General features: G+C 53.1%; 1 protein-coding gene across 3 annotated transcripts in view; it reads left to right on the forward strand.

Annotated features, from left to right (window-relative positions):
* The window catches only part of ACIN1 (apoptotic chromatin condensation inducer 1), a 57561-nt gene that overhangs the window by 26265 nt on the left and 13694 nt on the right, over nucleotides 1–17602 (forward strand). Inside the window, exons 6-10 of one of the 3 annotated variants that reach the window (XM_083377636.1) lie at nucleotides 106–354; nucleotides 520–620; nucleotides 4977–5118; nucleotides 11500–11545; nucleotides 17413–17558. In XM_083377636.1, coding sequence (XP_083233762.1) covers nucleotides 106–354; nucleotides 520–620; nucleotides 4977–5118; nucleotides 11500–11545; nucleotides 17413–17558 — 684 coding nt within the window. The remainder of the gene's footprint in view (nucleotides 1–105; nucleotides 355–519; nucleotides 621–4976; nucleotides 5119–11499; nucleotides 11546–17412; nucleotides 17559–17602) is intronic. The other 2 variants (XM_083377637.1, XM_083377638.1) reach the window with 2 other exon arrangements.

A 17602-nucleotide genomic window follows, 5' to 3' on the forward strand; every position in this document is an offset into this window, starting at 1 on the left:
TCTTAACCCACCCAGCCGTTTTGGAGAAACAGCCGGCGAACTGAGAAGTGCCAAAAATTGTTTTCTTCTCTTTGTTTTTCAACACCACCACCCCACCCACCCCAGTCCCGCAGCCGCGAAGCTTCGAGGGACAGCGCCAGCTTCCCTCCCACCAAAGGGTCCTCCCCACCCGGGCCGTGGTCGCCACCCGACTCCCTCAAGGCCCAGTATCGAGAGACCCCATCGAGCCCCCGGGAAGAAAGCAGACGCGCCCCCTCCCCTCCTTCGGACCCTCAGAGGCAACCCAGCCCCAGCCCGCCACAGCAGCAACCAGCAGCGCACAGCGTGGAGACCGAGAGCACGATTCCAGAACGAGTACGGAGCGGCCGAGGGAGGAAAGGCGGGGGGGGCGTTTCCAGCGGGCTCCTCTTCGGGGGTCCCAGCTCTACTTTGGCTCAGAATTTTTGGGGGGGGCGGCGTTGGCGGCCAGGAGACCCGGCCCTGTGGCCCCTTCCTGCTAAATTAACCCTTTCCCCGCAGGGCAGCCCGGAGCCCCCCTTTCCAGCGGAGGGGTCTGGCCTAGAGAGTGGGGGTCCCGCCTCAGAGCCACAGCGCCCGGCCGAGCCGCTGCGTAGCGAAATGTGAGTATCGGGAGGCTGCGCCGTGCTGGGATCGTTCCACGTGCCACTCGCAGTGGGCCTGACTCGGGAAGGTAGATCAACGGCCTTGGGGTGGGGAGAGTGGCGGGGGGGGCGCTCCAAAAAGTGCAGGACACGCAACCCCTTTAAAGTCTCTTCTCTGTGGCTCTCATAACGCAAGTCTCCTAAAGCCCCAGCAGAATGGCTACAGGAAAAGAGCTGGGGTCCGAGATCCGGTATTGCTGAGAAACTGACCGGATCCGTGGCCTGTTCCATTGGGACGCAGTCAGCCTCGGTCGTCGTCAGGCGCCTGGCTAGGAGGATCTTGCATAGGGTGACCCTCGTGTCCTTTCTCACAAACCAGGGTTGTGATTCAAGAAGGGAGAGATTCTTTTAATATAGCCCACTACGATTATTTACAATTTTTCAAAGAAATTTAGCTTCCAGTCGCCCGCCTCTACGCCGAATTAAGGGATTAGACCGGGGGGGGGGGGTGTCTTCATACTTGGCCACTTTTAAGACTGGTGGGCTTCAACTCCCAGAATTCTCCAACCAAGCCGGCCTTGAGCTATACAAGGCCGGCTGAGGAATTCTGGGAGTTGAAGTCCACCAGTCTTAAAAGTGGCCAAGTATGAAGACCCCCCCCCCCCGGTCTAATCCCTTAATTCGTCTAATTTTATTTTTTATTTTTAATTCCATTTATATCCCGCCCTTCTCCGAAGACTCGGGGCGGCTTACAAGCTTAGCAGTAGCCTTCATTCTATGTATATGCCTGCTTGTTAGGGCTTTCACACACACCCCAAGCGGCATTATTACAAAGTCAGCTTAATTGCCCCCAACAACCTGGGTCCTCATTTTACCTACCTCGGAAGGATGGAAGGCTGAGTCAACCTTGAGCCTGGTGGGACTCGAACCTGCACTAATTGCAGGCAGCTGGTGTTACTTAAGGAGGCATTAGCCCACTGCTCCACCAAGGCTCTAATCTCTTCCCCCTAGTTTAGACGGTCGTAAAGAAGGGTGATCCGATCCATGCTTGGCTTGGAATCGGTCCGACGGGCCCTGTGTGGAGGGTTGATCCTGTTTGGGGGGGCATTTTTGGGGCCACCTTGCCTAAGAGCATACGGGCACCCTCCTCCTCCGAAAGGTGCCCCCCCCTTGTGCCAAGCCCAGTGCTCAACCTTGCACAGTAGACTGAGCGCCGCCCCCCCCCCAGTTTAAATGCTCCCACCTCTGCGGGGGGGGGCAACAGGAGGGTGGGGAGTTTCAGGTGGGGTGAGCAGACGGCCTCTTACTTCCTGGACCCCCCCCCATTCCTCTTTCCGGTAGGTAGCGCATTGGCTGCTCTCAGTGCCATATGCCCGGGGTGACCCAGGCTAGGTTCCTGCGAGCTTGACCAGTTGGATTGGGTGTGTGTGTGTGGGGGGGGGGTGCTAACCTCTAAGGGATGGATCCTGCAGCTTCTAAGGCAAGCTTTCTCTGCGCTTGACCAGTTGGGTAGGGTTTGGCCCCTGGGAGGCATCCTGCCAGCTGCACTGGTTGGGTGTCTGTCTGTGTGTGTGTGGGGGGGGGGCTGACATTGAAGGGATGTATACCGCAGTCTGGAAGGGAAGGGTCCTGCGTGCTTGACCGGTTGGATGGGGGGGCTGACACGGAATGGACAGATCCCACATCTTCTAAAGAAAATTTTCTGTGCGCTTGACCAGTTGGATCTGGCAGCCTCTTAAGGGAAGATTCCTGCAGGCTCGACCGGTTGGATGGGGGGCTGGCCTCAGATGGCTCCCGCGGCCTCTAGTCTAAAGGAAGGGTCCTGGGCGCTCGACCGGTTGGATGGGGGGCTGGCCTCAGATGGCTCCCGCGGCCTCTAGTCTAAAGGAAGGGTCCTGGGCGCTCGACCGGTTGGATGAGGGGCTGGCCTCAGATGGCTCCCGCGGCCTCTAGTCTAAAGGAAGGGTCCTGGGCGCTCGACCGGTTGGATGAGGGGCTGGCCTCAGATGGCTCCCGCGGCCTCTAGTCTAAAGGAAGGGTCCTGGGCGCTCGACCGGTTGGATGGGGGGCTGGCCTCTATGAGGGATGGATCTTGCAGCCTCTTAAGGGAATGGTCCAGCAGGCTTGACCGGTTGGATGGGGGGCTGGCCTCAGATGGCTCCCGCAGCCTCTTAAGGGAATGGTCCAGCAGGCTTGACCGGTTGGATGGGGGGCTGGCCTCAGATGGCTCCCGCGGCCTCTAATCTAAAGGAAGGGTCCTGGGCGCTCGACCGGTTGGATGGGGGGCTGGCCTCTGAGGGATGGCTCCCGCAGCCTCTTAAGGGAATGGTCCAGCAGGCTTGACCGGTTGGATGGGGGGCTGGCCTCAGATGGCTCCCGCAGCCTCTTAAGGGAATGGTCCAGCAGGCTTGACCGGTTGGATGGGGGGCTGGCCTCAGATGGCTCCCGCGGCCTCTAATCTAAAGGAAGGGTCCTGGGCGCTCGACCGGTTGGATGGGGGGCTGGCCTCTGAGGGATGGCTCCCGCAGCCTCTTAAGGGAATGGTCCAGCAGGCTTGACCGGTTGGATGGGGGGCTGGCCTCAGATGGCTCCCGCGGCCTCTAGTCTAAAGGAAGGGTCCTGGGCGCTCGACCGGTTGGATGGGGGGCTGGCCTCTCGGAGGGATTCGTCTCCCGCAGCGCCCAGATGCCAGCCTGGGGAGGGGGCTTCCCCCTCCTTGCCGCTCGGCCCGGCCCCGCCCCTCGGGCTCCCTTTGCCCCTCCCTCCCTCCCAGCCTCCGCATCCTGGGCGGCCCCCTCCCCCTTTATTCCCCCCCCCTCTCTCTCGCGCGCGCCTCTCCCGGGGGCTGCCGGGAAAGCAGCAGCGGCGGCGCCGGCAAGATGGCCCCGCCGCCCGTCCGCGGCTCCTCTGGTGCGCCTCTGGTGCCGCCGTTCGTGGCGCTCCGGGTGCCGCCGCCGCCGCCGCCCGCCCGCTCCGAGCCGCCGCGGCGCCTGCGGGACTGCTAAAGAGGCGGAGCCCAGGAAGCCCCCGAGCCGGCCATGCTGCTCTCCGAGAGCAAGGGAGGGTGAGACCGGGGCCCGGCCGGCCTGGCCACCTCCGCAGCCCCCTCCCCGCTCGCGGCTCTTCCCTCCTTCTCGCCGCCCTCCCTCCGCTCCGCTCCTCTCCTGCGCCATTCTCGCCTCTTCCTCCTCCTCCATTCATTCCCCGATTCATTCACTCCCTCCCCGCGGCCCCTCCCCTCCCCTCTTTTCTCTGCCTCGCGCCTCCTGGACTCCCCCCTCCCCTTTCTCCTCTTCCTCTCCTCCTGCCCTCCATTTTCTCTCTCTCCTCCAGCCGGCCCCCTCCCCAGCTCCTCGGCCCTTCCCTTTGACAGGGCGCCCCCCTCCTCCCCCCCCCTCCGCTTTCCCTTTCTTCCCCAGGAGCTCCCACTTTCACTGCGTTTTCCCCCCTGCTTGGCTGGCTGGTCCCCCTCCCCTCCCTCTCTCTGACCCCCACCCCAAAGACTCAGGGTCCTCTCCCTGTTTTCCAGCTGCTTCCTCTGCTGGATTCTCCTTCTCCCCACCCCCCACCCCAAATCACCCATCCTTCCCCCCCCCTCCCCCGTTTTCCACCGCCTGGCCTTTTTTTTCTGCAGAGATTTTTTTTTTCTCTCCTCCCTCCCTCCATCCTGCACGTGTCTGCCTTTCCCTGCTCTTCTTCTTCTTCTTCCCTCTTTCTGCCTCTCTGGCTGCTGTTTTTCTGCTCCTGGCCCTCCACGTTCGGGCTCCCCCCCCCCCAAGCCACAGTGGGGCCCTAGGACGAGGTGGCCCAGGGACCGGTGGCGGGGTAGAGTGGGAGGGGGAGGGTGTCTCTGAGATGGGAAGTCAGTGGTGTAATTGACCCGGGGATGGAATATGCGACATGAAAGGAGGTGTTCAGGTGGGTGGTTTGGGGAAGGGAACTGACCATTTGGGGGGTTTCCCTTCTGGGGCCTTCCCCTTCTTTGGGTTGGGGTTCCATTCTCCCTACGGCCGGTGAAAGAAAGAAGCCCTTTCTCTCGTGCTTGGGAGGGGGGGGGGCTCTCTGGAGTTGGTGAAATCTCTTGGGGGAAACCTACTCCAAGGATGCTCCGGGATGGAGAAGTCACCTTTAGATGGGCCGCAATGGAGGAGGAGGAGGAGGCAAGGCCGCAGCGCGTCTCCGAGAAGGAAGGGGAAATGAATGGAAGAGGGCGCTGCTGTGGGGCAGAGGTCTCCCGGGACCCCTTTTTGTACAGGCTGCTGGCCCTCCTGGCTTGGTCCCCGATAAAAGCCAGGTGCCCCTTGTCCCCTGGTGACCCCCAGCCACCACCCCCCACCCAACCAGTGATCGCCTCTCCCCTCTTTCTCCACGCAGCGAGGAGAAGCAGACGGTGCCGATGGAGCTGTCGGAGCCCCACCCGGAGAACGAGGCCCTGGAGCCCGGTGGCCCCGAGGATCAGCCCTCCGCAGACCCCGCGGGCCCCGAAGCGGGCCCTGAAGACGAGGAGAAGAAAGAGGTAGTGTGTTGGAGGGCGCTCCTCGGCATAGAGGCAGGGGGCCCTAGGGGACCTCCATACGAGCGGCTTATTTGGGGCAGGTGAAAGGCCATTCAGCACCACCCTGGGGGGGGATTGCGATGGGGGGGAAGAGAAGAAAGGCCCGGAGGGGGGGGCAGAATGCTTGGTGAGATCTATGCGCCCCAGCAAAATCTTTGCACTGGGGACTTTTGTCCCCTGGTGCGACACCCCATCTGAGTTCTCCTCTTCCCCTTGCAAGGAAATCTTGAGGGAGGGGAGTGTGGGTGCGCCACAGTTTACCTTTTGTTCAGAGTGTGCGGTTCTGCTTCCCGAGAGTTTCCACTTGGGTGCGCTTGGGGAAAATCTATTTCCCCCCCCCCTTTAATTTTTACATAATAAACCGCTGTAATTTTCTGTGCATGAAAATCTGTGGGGCCTGTCAGGCTGAGGAGGAGAAGAAATGAGAAATAAGCCTTCAGTGCTATGTTTTTTGTGTTTTTTTTAACCTTAGTCACTTTTAAGACATGTGGACTTTTAACTCCCAGAATTCCCCAGCCAGCAAGTTGGAATCCATCCATCTTAAAGCAGGCTTGGCTGGAGAATTCTGGGAGCTGAAGTCCACCCAGCTTACAAGCATGTTGCTGAGGAACTCTGGGAGTTGAAGTCCACCCACCTTAAAGCAGGCTGGCTGGAGAATTCTGGGAGTTGAAGTCCACACATCTCAAAAGTGGCCAAAGTTGACAAACGCTGCACCCAGTGGCTAGCAGAGAGAAAAGATTGCTTCTTGCCTTGTAATTTTTTTCTTGACTGGTAAATACCTGCATTAATATTCTCATTTAGTGCCAAATTGTACCGAAAAAAAGAGAAAATTCGGAAGCCTGTCTTAATGGACATGGGATCCAGAATCCCAGCGGGTTTGGTATTTTGAATTTTGTCCAGTCTGGAGGCAGAACCTGCATTCTGAGCCTGGTGCTTCTCACATTCGCCGCTGCCTTAAGCCAAGGCTGGTCGAGTTTTTCAAAGCAGTGAATACTCTCCCCGAGCCCAGCCCAGCCCCTTAACCAGGATTCCTGCTCATCTCATTTTGTTATGCTTAATTTTTTTATTATTATTATTTGTGGTGATGGTTGTTTACTAAACTAGATCCATTGCAAAGATTTGGTTCACCCTTTGGCCATTTCTGAGATTTTATCTTATTTTTCCCCACCTGTGAGCCAGTGTAAACAATTGGCCTCTTTCTCCCCCCCCCCCGTGTTGTATAAAGAGGGGGTGGGTGGGTTGTGATAGAAGGGTCCTGGGATGTCTGGTGGGGGTGGGAAATACATTTGTGCGCCTGCACGTACATAATTACACTCACAACTCAGATCCTGGCTTTTCTGTGCTGCTGAGGAAGAGGGGTGGGTGGGGACAGGCCTTGCTTCTCCCCTCACCCCTAAAGATAGCCTCCCCGCACAACCAACCCCTCCCCCTCCCCCCGTTGACATTCTCCTCTGGACTCGTTTGTTCTGATCCCCGTTTTAAAGAGGCATCCAATCTTCTGGGAGTGCGAAAGAGAGAGTGAGAGAGAGAGAGAGAACCGGAGAGAGAGAGCATGAACACGTATGAGCAGGCCGCACCCAGGTGTCCATGGAGGTGTACGAGAAAAAAAAACAAAAAGAGAGATTTTGGAGATGGTCTTCGGGGCCACCCAAAGTAGGCCCCCCTCCTGGAACTGTCTTCTCCGTTTGGTGGAAAGTCCTCTACTTCCGCAGCCGCCCAGCTCGCCGCAGAGAGACACCGTACCCTTCGGAGCCCCGCCTGCTCTGGGAGGTGGCGTCTTCCTCCGTGGGCCCGAAAGCTTGACGGCCCACCTCAACTTGTGCTCTGCTGGTTCCTAGTTAATCACCACCACCCTTGCAAGCCGCAACTGCCGTTGTTGGAAAATTACCTGGTCAAAACTCTGCTGGCCTTCCGGATGAGGCGTCAAAAAAAGGACGTCTCAGCACGTCGACCTGTCCTGCGACCTCCCTGGGAGTTGGACGCTCCGCCTCCTTTGAGGTCTCCGTTGGCGCGAGACGTTCGAGGTGGAATTCCGGTGACCTTTTCTGCCCGTGAAGAGCGGAGACTCTCCCTGTTCTCGTCCCCGTTCCCGTCGCCGCTACGATCCTGTTGGCTTCCCTGATTTGGGGACGTATTTGGCGCCGGAGTGACTTTTACCATCCGCCAAAGGAAAAGGGGGGGAGGGAGTCCTCGGTTTGCTGATCTCCAAATTCCAGGAACCAGATCGACTCCAGGCCAACGTCATCCGCCGACGCAGAGGAGCCCGGAACGCTGGAATTTGGGAGGGGAGAGCTCCTCCGAGGACACGCCGAGGTCTTCCGCCTGCCTCTCGAAAAATCTCCGCAGTCTCTCGCGCAAGTCCTGCTTTGCTCCGCCAGCGCCTGAAGGAACTTTTTTGTGGCCTTTCCGCTTGGCGCCGAGGGTCGCCTGAAAAGGACATGATGCAGGTAGCGTTCCACGGACCCAGGAGGCTCTTCCCCCATCGGCGGCACCCGTGCGGTGTGGTGTCTCTTCAGAAAAAAAAGGACTTCTGTTGCAATTTAACCTGTTTTCATCCGTTGTCGGGGAGTCCGCCCCGTTGTGATTGTTGGCTGTCCACCGCAAGAGTCCCTGCCAACAATGGGACAGTGCCGCACACCGCTGTCCCGGCCGACGGTCCGTCTCTTGCCTGCCAAGAACTGATGCCTTGACCCTCGTGCCCCCCCTCCTATTTCCGTCCTTGGGGGGGGGCGACTTCTGTCTCGCCCTCTCTCTTCCGGGACACTTGACTCCGACCACCAACCAATCAAGCGCTAGGTTCCTACCTACCTACCTACCAGCCAGCCAACCAATCAGCACCTCTCTTGTTCACCCAGTCCAACCAAGCCACGCACCTTTCAGGCCAGGGAGGGCTCGTTCCGATTGGACCAGCCGTTGCCTAGATACAGCGCACACACTGAGGTGTGATTGGCTGAACAGAAGACCCTGCCCCAGGTGTGAGAGGGTACCTGGAGCGCTTGTCCTAATTTGTTATTTTTTTAAAAAAATAATATTTTTTTTTGCTTGTTTTCTTTTTTTAAAATGTTCTTAATTTAAATGGAAAAAAAGAGAGAGAGAGAAAGAGAGAATTGGAAGTGCTGGGGGCGGCGGGGTGGGCGGATCCCGTTTCGGTTTAAAATGGAGGGGTCCCCCTCAGCTTTTCTTAAATGGGGGGGGGTCTTTGGGAATTAGTTTAAGAGGTGTGACAGCCTGGTTTGGTTCTCCCTCCCCAAATCCTTGCTCAAACTGACCCCTGTGTTGACAGTGGGATGGCACCTGGTTTCCACCAACTGGCCCTTGTCGTTTCCAGGGGCACCTGCTCTTCGGCCATAAAGTGGAGAATCATGGAAGGGACCTTGGAGGTCATCTAGTCCAACCCGCCCCCTGCTCGGGGGAGAGTGAGGCTGTCCTAAATATGGGGGGGTCAAAAAAGGGGGGGGAGATCCACAAAGCAAGGAACAAAGAAAATACATTTTACAGAAATGCAGGCGCGTAGACCTCAATGGATGCTGTCTAGAGATGGGAAGGCCTGGGGGGGGGAGAGAATCAGGAAAATTGGGGGGGGTGGAAACGTAGATTTTTTTCCCCCTTGTTTTTTTTTCCTTCTCAGAACTGTTTGGGGGAAAAAACTTATTTTTTCCCAATTTTTCCAGTCCCCCCCCCCCCGGGTCTTCCCATCTCTAGCTGTGACCCCATGTTGGTGCGCACGACCGCGGGATCACAGGAGACACAGCCGTGAAAATCTTCTCGGACAACGATCTTGACATGAACGTTGCCAGAGTTTAGCCTGGGTGGTTGCTTCCTTGCAGACGTTTCAGGACAAACTAGGTAACGTGACCAGTGCAAGCAGTCCTCGTCTTAACAACAGTTCGTTTAATGATCCTTGAAAGTTACGACGGCGCTGAAAAAAAGGGGACTTGGGAGCCTTTTTCACGCTTGAGACCCCATGATCGCGTGGTCCCGTTTTTGTGACCTCCCGACAGGCAAAGTCGACGGGGCAAGCCAGATTTCACTTAGCAACCCGGTTACTCAGTTAACCGCTGCAGCGCTTCCCTTAACAACGGTGGCAAGGGAGGTCGTAAAAGGGGGCAAAACCTCGCTTAGCAAATGTCTCGCTTAACAACAGAAACGTGAGGCTTAATTGCGGTCGTACGTCAAGGACTACCTGTACCGCCAAGAAATCAGCCAAGCTCGGAGAGCACCAAGGACCCCGCAGGTCAAACCTGAGCTACAAAGATTCTCCCTTGTTAGAATTTGGCCTGTTTTGCAAAATGCTTCCGTTGATACCAAAAGAAAAAAAAGGAAAGAAAAAAAACAACAATCCCAGAATGCCAGTTGGGTTTTCCCCTCAGCATTGCTGGCTGAGGAATTCTGGGAGTTGAGGTCCACAAGTCATCAAAGGGCCAAGTTTGAAGACCCCTGCTTGTGGACTTCAACTCCCAGAATTCCTCAGCCGGGCACGCTAGCTGAGGAATTCTGGGAGTTGAAGTCCACAAGTCATCAAAGGGCCAAGTTTGAAGACCCCTGCTTGTGGACTTCAACTCCCAGAATTCCTCAGCTGGGCACGCTAGCTGAGGAATTCTGGGAGTTGAAGTCCACAAGTTATAAAAGGGCCAAGTTTGAAGACCCCCTGACCTAAATAAATGTTGCAACTGGGTGGGAATCTTTTAAAAGTGCTGATGGGATTGAAACTTTTTTTTTTAAAAAAACGTGCCCGTTGTCTTGAACTAACCCCCAAGGGTTAAAGTGGCTAAAATCCACAACCGCTTCTGTAATTGTTCTCCGATCTTGTATTTTTATTTTTTATTTGATTTTTTTTCCCCTCTGACAATGAGCTGACGGCCGGCTCTTAATGAACTTGGCAAGCCCGTCCAATCAAAACGGCTTGCTATATGCCTGCTTTTTTGTCTGCGTCGACTTTTAATAAGTCCATCGGCTGGACACTGGGGACATTAAAATAATCGGAAGTCATCGTTCGATTGGTCGGTTCAAAGCAGATAAGCCTAATCAAAGAGGTTTAATGTTTGGTTTTGCTTTTTTTTTTTTTTTAAATCCAGCCGGCGGGCAAAAATATTTCAATTTTTTAAAAAGAAACGATAAGACGTCGCTTAAAGAATTGCTAGCGGTGGGTTCCCCCTACGTTTGTATTTGGCTTTCAGTTCCCATCATTCCCAGTCAGCCTAGGAAAGGGCAGGCTGGCTGGGGCTAATGGGACTTGTAGTCCAATGCAGCCGAGAGCCAAGGGCCCAGTCTTGTTTCCATAATACAGAAATAAACACTGAGGAGAAGCTGTTAAAAGCAGAACAGTGAGGAAAAGCAGGGAAAAATTAAATCGTGGAATCCCTTTCCACCCCCCCCCCAACCTTTCTAGAGCAAATGTATGAAACCAATAGTTTGCCTGTTCCAATATTGTTAAAATCATGAAAGTCAGCTGCCCGTTTCTGAATTTAAAAAAAGGGATCCAAGCGGAACTGGTTTTTCTCATTGGTCTGCTCACCTAGCCGCGATGTGGACTTCATTAGGTAGATGAAAAAGGGTCATATTTCCTCAATAACGCTTCCGATCCCTGGAATAGTTTTAGCTCCGGAAACATTTGTCCCCGTAAAAGAAAATATTTGCAAGCTCAAGAGTTGAACTGGGAGGTCCCCAAACCTCATTCCTTTCGAGCACCGATGCTGTTGCCTAGGTTGATGACGAAACGTCTGCCAGGAAAATAACCCAACTCAGAGGACAAACCAAACCCCCCCCCGGTCCTCTTTTCAATTTCTCGCACTCTTGAGGACTAGAAACCCTTTGAGAACATTTCTCTGTTTGGGCCCTCCCCCCCACAGTCCTCTTTTCGATTTCTCGTCCTCTCGAGGACTAGAAACCCTTTGAGAACATTTCTCGATTTGGCCTCCCGAGCGGCCGAGTGGAGAGTGTTCTCAAAGGGTTTCTAGTCCTCATGAGGGCCGCTTCCGGTGATTCCACTCCAGGTGTGGGCAAAGAAACTTAATAGCCAAATTTTTGCGCAAAGTTAGGGAGGCAGGATTCTACCCTCTCCACTTCATTGCCGAGGCAGCGGGGGACCCCTTTGCCCGTCCCCACCCCCTTCATCTGGGCCCCTCCATTATTTACGCCCTCTCTTCCCCCACCCACCCCCTTGATGTCCCCTAGATGCGACGGCCACTTTCCAAATCCCCGATACTGACTTGACTCCCCCCTCTATGCGGGGTTTTCTTTCTTTGTCTGTCTTTCTACCCCTCTCTCTCTCTCTCTCTCTCTCTCTCTCTCTCTCTCTCTCTCTGTGCCCTTCCTTCCTTCCTTCCTTCCCTTTCTCCACAGGGTTCGGCTCAGCCCAAGGCCTTCAAGAGGAAAATCTCCGTCGTCTGTAAGTAAAGGGGGGGGCAGGTTCTCCACCCATTGAGCTGAACTGTCTCCTGACCACTTGAATGGGACACCTGAGGAGGCTGGAGGTCCCACCACCTGGGCCTTTTTAAGGCAGGGGTCTCCAATTTCGTCCCCTTTAAGACTTGTGGACTTCAGCTCCCAGAATTCCTCAGCCAGCAGTGCTGGCTGAGGAATTCTGGGAGCTGAAGTCCACAAAAGTCGCCAAGGTTGGAGACCCCTGCTGGAAGGGCTGCCTGAGGAATTGTGGGGATTGAAGTCCATACGTCTTAAAAGTCGCCAAGATTGGAGACGGGCTGAGGAATTGTGGGAGTTGAAGCCCACAAGTCTTTTTTTTTATTGAAAAGTTTTAGAATACATTTTTTAAAAAGACAAAACCCCTCCCAACCCCTTCCCCTCTCCCCAACCCTCCCCAACACCTCCCTCCCCTCCCCTTCCCCCCTCCCCGACTTCCCAGAGCTTAATACAGGGTATAAATATACAAACAATCATAGTCTACCTTATGCAAACAACAATAGAATACTAAATCTATCGCACTTTAACTGATAAATTAACTACAAGCAATTTAAATATCACATCAATACTTATTCAAATGCTAAATGAAACTTTTTAGTCCCTTATAAGCCCACAAGTCTTAAACTGGCCAAGGTTGGAGACGGGCTGAGGAATTCTGGGAGCTGAAGTTCTACAAGTCTTAAAGTGGCCATGGTTGGAGACCCCTGCTTTAAGGGCTGGGAGAGCGAAGGTCCTGTGCTTGGATGGAGGGGGAGGGATGTTCCCTTGCCTCCCCCAAAGAGACAAGGTGACTCTGGAGCAGCATGCAAAGGAGTGTAAGCCTTGAAAATTGTGTTTTAATTTTTCCTCCCACTCTCAAGGCTGGCTAATCTGAAAAGCCAGAGATTGCAGGTCTGGGCGAAGGGGACCTGTTTTGCTTCCATCTGGGGGGGGGGGGCTGCCCCATCTGGGCCTTGGCTTTGCGGAGGGAGGCTCACACGTCACCACGTCCCTGGAGGCCAACGTGGTTAAAGAGACCCTTACATACAGTTACAGTTAAATACACTGCAGGCAGTCCTTGACATACGGCCACAATTGAGCCAAACGCGTCGGTTGTTACGCGAGGACCTTTGGTAAGTGAATTTGGGCCCATTTTACGACATTTTCTTGCCAAAGAGAATCGCCCCAGTGGTTAAGTTAGTAACCCAGTTATTAAATGAATCCGGCTTTCCCCTCTCTTCCCCCCCCCCTTTGACTTTGCTTGTCAGAAGGTGGCGAAAGGGGATCACATCACCCTGGGGTACTGCGGCCGTCTTAAATCTGAACCAGTTGCCGAGGATCTGAATTTTGATCAGGTGACCCGTCAGGATGCTGCAAAAGTGGCAGTTGAAAAAAATGGATCATGAGTTCCCCCCCTCTTTTTTTAGTGCTGTGGTAACTTTGAACCATCACTGAATGAATTGCTGTAAGCATACATTAAATACACTTTATAAACTAAATACATTTAATACCCTGGCATGCAGGTAGTCCTCACTTAACAACCAGTCGTTTAGTGACACGGTGAAGTTACAGCTGACCCTCTCAGAAGGTAGACACACTTGTTAAGATTTTTACCCCACCTTTATTCCTTTATAAGTAACTCGAGATGGCAAACCTACCTAATGCTCTTTCCTCTTACTGTTTTCTCACAACAACAGCCCTGTGAGGTGGGTTGAGCGACTGGGGCAAAATCACCTCTTGGCTTTCATGCCTAAGGCAGAACTAGAACTCACCGTCTCCTGGTGATTGGCCCGAAGTCAGCCAGCTGGCTTTTGTGCCTAAGGCGGGACTAGAACTCACTGCTGGTGATTGGCCCAAAGTCACCCAGCCAGCTTTTGTGCCTAAGGCGGAACTAGAACTCCCAGTCTCCTGGTGATTGGCCCAAAGTCACCTAACCAGCTTTTGTGTCTTAAGGCGGGACTAGGAACTCGTTGTCTCCTGTTGATTGGCCTAGCCAGCTTTCATACCTAAGTGGGACTAGAACTCGCTGTTTCCCAGTTTCAGAGTCAGCACCTTAACCACTAGTACAAACTAGCTCTTGTGAGAACTGCAAACACCTTCCTGGACAATCCCATGGTTGTATTTTGGGTTCTTAGCGACCAGTTCACGTTTATGCCTGTTTGTAGCGTCCAACAGTCACATGACCTGCTTTGGGCTGGTTTCCTCCGCCGCCCCCCCCCCAAAAAAAAATCCCCATGGCGTATAATGGATTCGTCTTAACAACCACTGCAGGGGAAAAAATGGTGGTACCATCGGACACAATCACATAGGGACTTCCTTAACCACAACTTAATGTTTGTGATTCTGGGCTCCATTGCGGCTGTAATTCGAGGACTGCATTTGGTGGGATTGGGTGGGTGTTTTGTTTTTTTTTTTTAAAAAAAGATTTGGTGCTCTTGTGGCTTGGTTAAAACACAGTTTTTATTTGTCAGTGGCAACAAGCTTGACACCCAAGTGGTTCGGCCAGCTTACTATATGCAGCATTGGAGTAACAGAAACTTAGTTTGTTTAATCCTTGTAATGAAGGCAGCTGTGATTTTACCAAGAGAGGAAATGATTAGGGGTAGGCAACCTTGGCTCTTTTATGGCTTGTGGACTTCAACTCCCAGAATTCCTGAGCCAGCACAGCTCTAGGAGTTGAAGTCCATGAGTCATAAAAGAGCCAAGGTTGCCTACCCCTGGAGTAAGATCAATGTTTCTCAGCCTCGGCCCCTTTAAGACAGGTGGACTTCAACTCCCAGAATTCCCCAGCCAACATGGCTGGCTGGGGAATTCTGGGAGTTGAAGTCCACTCCTCTTAAAGGGGGCTGAGGTTGAGAATTACCTGGCTTAGATTCTTTTCTAGCCCAGTCCTCAACTTACAACCATTTGTTCAGTGACTGCCTGAAGTTGCAACTGCATTGAAAACAAGCGACCGAGGACCATTTTCCTGACTTAAGACCCTTTTTCTTTTTTTTTTTAATTGAAAAGTTTTAAAATACAATTTTCCTTTAAAAATCCCCCCTTCCCCCTCCCTCCTCCCCCCCCTTCCCCCCCACTTCCCAGAGCTAAATACAAGGTATATATATAAAAAGCAATCATAAACAATCATATACTAACAACTATAAACTCTAAAATCCATCACTCTCTAGCTTATATAGGATAAAACAAGCCTTAGTAATATTGAATATGTATAAAAAGAAACTAAAATAAGAAAAGGAAAAAAAACGAAAGAAGACTTATTCAAATGCTACATAAAACTTCTTAACCCTATACTTGTTCTGGATAAACTCAATCCATTTTCTCCATTCCATAATATAGCGTTCTTGCGAATGATCTTTCAAATAGGCCGAAATCTTCGCCATCTCTGCCAGGTCGGAAACCTTTAAAGTCCACTCTTCTATGGTCGGCAGTTCCTCTTTCTTCCAATATTGGCCTATCAAAAGTCTTGCTGCCGTAATTAAGTTCAACATCAACTTGGTGTCCACAACTGTAGCGTCTGCAATTATTCCCAACAAAAAAAGTTGCGGACAAAACTTTATCCTCTGTTTAAAAATCTTCTGCATGTTCCACCAGACTTTTATCCAAAAAGCCTTAACCTTCTTACATGTCCACCATATATGAAAATATGTTGCATCTTCATCACCGCACCTCCAACATTTAGGCTGATAATTCGGATACATACTTGCAAGCTTTTTAGGATCTAAATGCCATCTATAAAACATTTTGTAAAAGTTCTCTCTTAGATTTTGAGCTTGAGTAAATTTTACGTTCCTCACCCAAATCTTTTCCCACGTGTCCATTGTGATAACTTCCTGGATGTTTTGGGCCCATTTTATCATACAATCCTTAACAAGCTCTACTTAAGACCCTTTTTCACGCAGCCGTTGCAGCAATCCTGTGGTCACCTGATCAACGTTTGGAAACTTGGCAACCGACTCAGATTTATGACGGCGTTGCCGTGTCCCCCTGGGTCACGTGACACCCCCACCCACCCCTTTTGCGACCTTCCCGACAAGCAAAGTCATTGGGGAATGCCAGATTCGCTTAACAGCTGTGGCAAAAAAAGATCGTAAAATGGGGCAAAAGCTCACTTAATAGCCGTCTCGCTGAGCAACAGTAATTTGGGCCTTTCTTGTGGTCGTGAGTCGAGGACTGCCTGCGTTGGCATACCGTGCAAGAGACGGACTGGAGCTTAGGGAAAGAGGGTGGAAGTAAAACTGACTTCTTGGAAGACCTTTCACTTCTCATCCAGGAAGCTTCTTCAGGTTCGGACTGGACGGTGGGGAATGGAAGGATTTATACTCCTTTGCAGTCATCTGGTCATTTGCATTCTTTTAGAGCAGGGGTGTCAAACTCAATTTCATTGAGGGCCGCATCAGCATTGCGGTTGCCCTCAGGGGGCCGGGTGGGTGTGGCCTACTGGGTGGGCGTGGCTAAAGTGCATATGGCCTACTGGGTGGGCATGGCCAGCTCTACATCGTTGGCATCAAGGGTGCCTATGGGGGCCTGGGCAGGAGTGGGACAGATCTGAGGGTCTCTGGCAGAAGGAGGGTCTCTGGGCCAGGGCCAAGGCAGTGGGGGCCGTTCCCTCACTGTTTCCAGGATGGCTTTGCGGGCCGCATGAAACCACTTCGCGGGCCGGATCTGGCCCCCGGGCCTTGTGTTTGACATGTCTGTTTTAGAGGGTTGTGGAGGCCACCTGGAGGTTTTATCTGTCTCCTCAGGGTCACCTGAGTGCTGCAAACGGGCGTGGAGCCTCCTTGAAACTGCTGAAAGGACCGTGTGGTAGACTGGAGATAGTTGGTGTCATGTCCCTCCCCCTCGGTTGAGAGAGGGCTGTTCAATTTTGATATTCTACCTTGGGGAAACAAAACAACCACTTCGCCAACGCCTGGCACAATGTAGGAGAACGAACCCATCAGGACAAAACTCAGCCGTCCACCTGCCTTTAAAAGACCAAGGCCGCCATTTCGAAGACAGCAAAGTCCCCAATTTGGACAGAGAGGCCCGCTGGTTTGAAAGAGGAATCAAAGAGGCCATCTAGGTCTTGGTGGTGCAAGACCTAGAAGAGCAACTAATCATCTTAGTTGCTCTTCTCTGCATTTTTTCCAAAGTCTCAACATCTTTTTCTTTTCTTTTTTGTACAATGTGGTGGCCTTGGTGGAGCAGTGGGCTAATGCCTCCTTAAGTAACACCAGCTGCCTGCAATTAGTGCAGGTTCGAGTCCCACCAGGCTCAAGGTTGACTCAGCCTTCCAGCCTTCCATCCTTCCGAGGTAGGTAAAATGAGGACCCAGGTTGTTGGGGGCAATTAAGCTGACTTTGTAATAATGCCGCTTGGGGGAGGGGGCGAAAGCTCTAATAAGGCATATACATAGAATGAAGGCTATTGCTAAGCACATTGATTTGTGCTTTAAATTGTAAGCCGCCCTGAGTCTTCGGAGAAGGGCGGGATATAAATGGGATTAAAAAAAAAAATCTAGGTCAAAACTGAACAGCTCTTTCTCAACGGGGGGGGGGGGATACGACAACACCGTCTATCTCCAGTCTACAACACACAGTCCTTTCAGCAGTTCCCAGAAGGCTCCACACCCATTTGCGCCGCTCAGCGGACCCTGAGAGGACAGATGAACTTCCCAAGTGGCCTCAGCAATCCTCTAAAAGAATACTAACGACCAGATGACTGCAAAGGAGTACAAATCCTCCCATCCTCCACCATCCAGTCAAGAGCTGAAGAAGCTTCCGTGGAGAGAGGGGTGGCTCAGTTTTTGACACAGGTGGCCTCTTGGGGACCCCTCTCTTCAGGTTTTAACGCCTTCCCTCCCTCCCTCCCTAGCAGCCTCCTCCGTGGCCAAGGGGGCCGTCGCCACAAACAGCGACACTGAAGGAAGCCAGCCGGCGGGCCGCAAGCGGCGCTGGGGAGCCAGCACCGCCACGACCCAGAAGAAACCTTCCATCAGCATCACCACCGAATCCCTGAAGGTAACCAGGAGAGGGAGAAAGGTTGGTTCGGGGACAGCCAAGAT

Source organism: Vipera ursinii (assembly GCF_947247035.1).
Source record: "Vipera ursinii genome assembly, chromosome: Z".
In the NCBI taxonomy this organism is placed as follows: domain Eukaryota; kingdom Metazoa; phylum Chordata; class Lepidosauria; order Squamata; family Viperidae; genus Vipera; species Vipera ursinii.